Here is a 2,228-nt window from a genome sequence, read left to right on the forward strand (position 1 = left end):
CCGGGCGGCTGCTGCTCTCGTGGGACCCAGGCAGCGGTGGCCCAGATGTGCCTGTGAGCTGGGAAGGGCGGGGCCCACGCTGCAGTGACGAGTGCAGCAGTCAAGAGCGCCACTGGGTTCGGCCCTGAACCCCCTACATGCTCGACGAGTCGCCTGCAACGTAATTGAGGCGCCTGCGTCTTGGATACTGCAAGCAGTGCAGCTTGGGTCCAAACAGTACCATGCCTGACCGAAATGATCCGAACACGCATGCAGCACTATTCAGTGATGGTTGTAGTCCCAGCAGCCACAGTGGCAACCAATTTTTCAAGTATGACTGCCTGTGATGCCTGCCGCCCTCCTCCGCCCGTCCTTTTCAAGGTCTGTGTCGCGGCGCCCTCCGAGGCCGCCGCCGCGTCACTGCTGCAGCTGCTGCAGGCCGGCCGCCTCGCTGCTAGCCTGCGCCCGGTCCCCTGGCCCAGCAGTCAAGGGGGCAGCGGTGAGTGCCACGGCGGCGGTGCGCCGCCGGCCGCCGAGGTTTTTGTCTCAGTGAACGTGCCAGAGGCCGCGCTAGCACAGGCGTGCGACGTGGTGTTGCCACCTGCTTGGCGGCGTGGAGGGTTGGATGGCGGCGCTGCCGGTCAGCAGCAGCAGCAGCAGCAGCAGCAGCAGCAGCAGCAGCAGCAGCAGCAGCAGCAGCAGCAGCAGGGCGACGGCTCTCAAGACGAGGAGGGCGGCGCGGACGAAGGGGACGGCGGGGACGAGGGCGCCGCGCTGCCAGACCCTGCGGCCGCGCTGCCGCCCTCGCGGCTGGTCTCCCACCTCGCAGGCGCCCTCTGCCCGCAGCTGCTGCAGCGGCACGCACACTCGGGCCATGCCCGACCTGCAGAGGAGGGGGTGAATGGACTCAGCTGCAGAGACGGGTTTGCCGCCGCGCAAGAGGGCCTGCAGCTGTGGCGGCTGCGGCTGGGCCTGGCGCGCGGCGCGTTCCACCAGCAGGCGGCGGGCCCGCAGGACCCCGCGCGGCGGCCGTGGCAGCAGGCGCTGCTGGCGATGGCGGCTTGGCTGGCGCCGCACTGGCAGGTGGGCGCGGCGCTGGGCAACGAGGGGGGCGGCGACGGCGACGGCGGGTTTGACGGCGGCGCGGACGCCGGCACGGGAAACGGCTTGCACGGTGGGCCGTCGACGGCGCCCGGCACCCTGTCGCCGCCTCGGCCCAACAAGAGGCGGCGCTCTGAGCCGCCGGCGGGGCAGCAGCAGCAGCAGCGCCGCGAGGGCGCTGCTGAGTTTGACGCGAGCGTGCTGTACGCGTGGGCCAAGCCGTCGGGCCTGGAGCCGCGACTCCCTGATTCCGAGGTATCCAGCGCACTGCTGCCCACGCTGCGGCCGTATCAGGTGCGATGTGAGCCATGGGGCTCACGTGGGGGTATAGCTGGAACTGCAGCCCCCAGCTTCGTGGCCGCCGCGAGGGGTGCACGCGCACTGCCAGCGCCACAGCACTTTCATGGGTGCAAATCGGTGGCATAGGGAAAGCGGCTCTTCTGGCCTCCATGTCATGCAAGGAAGGGGAGGGAGCGCCTGACCCAGCACTGAGTGATGTGAACACCAGCCACGGCCCCTCGGCGCCCACGCAACGTCACCTGCCCACCCCACCCGATCAGGCGCGCGCGGTCCGGTGGATGCTGGAGCGGGAGCGCGCCCCGCAGCACGCAGCAGGCCTGGTCGGCAGCTGCCGCGAAGCTGCTGAAGACCGCGGCAGCGATGGCGATGACGACGGCAGCAGCAGCAGCAGCAGCAGCGGCCACAGCAGTGGGGCCGGGCGGAGGGGGCGGGCGCGCGAGCTTCATCCGTTGTGGCGGCGGGCTCGGGCGCTGCCGGGCGGCTTTGCGCGCAGCTTCTTCCTCAACCCCTACAGCGGCTTGCTGAGCGACACGCTCTTTGAAGCCCCACCTCCAGTCAGAGGTGAGGCGATTGATCATGGAGGGGCTGTTCTTTGCTGAGGACACTCTTGGCACGGCCCCCAGGCCTCCCGGGCTGATACCGCCCATCACAGCGCCACACTCGAGAGTGCCTCCCCGACGTGCTCAAACGGATCAGGATTGCGCCTGTGAGCAAAAAAACGGCACATGCTTGCGCGCGCACGCGCACACGCACACATCCAGGGACACATGTGCACAATCGCACACACATTGACGCCCACCCAAGCATTTGCCCGTCCAACCGCTGCACCCGTCCGACCGCTCCAGGTG

General features: G+C 69.3%; 1 protein-coding gene across 1 annotated transcript; it reads left to right on the forward strand.

The window, feature by feature from the left end:
- Window positions 1–312: 312 nt before the first annotated feature.
- On the forward strand, window positions 313–2,017 carry MNEG_14588 (hypothetical protein; the record flags this gene model as incomplete). The annotated part of the gene is made up of 3 exons (XM_014036940.1): window positions 313–1,374; window positions 1,641–1,788; window positions 2,004–2,017. The coding sequence occupies 3 exons, from the start codon at window positions 313–315 to the stop codon at window positions 2,015–2,017; spliced, it is 1,224 nt and encodes a 407-aa protein (XP_013892394.1).
- Between the last annotated feature and the right edge of the window lie 211 nt (window positions 2,018–2,228).

This window comes from Monoraphidium neglectum (assembly GCF_000611645.1).
Source record: "Monoraphidium neglectum strain SAG 48.87 unplaced genomic scaffold scaffold04604, whole genome shotgun sequence".
NCBI lineage: Eukaryota > Viridiplantae > Chlorophyta > Chlorophyceae > Sphaeropleales > Selenastraceae > Monoraphidium > Monoraphidium neglectum.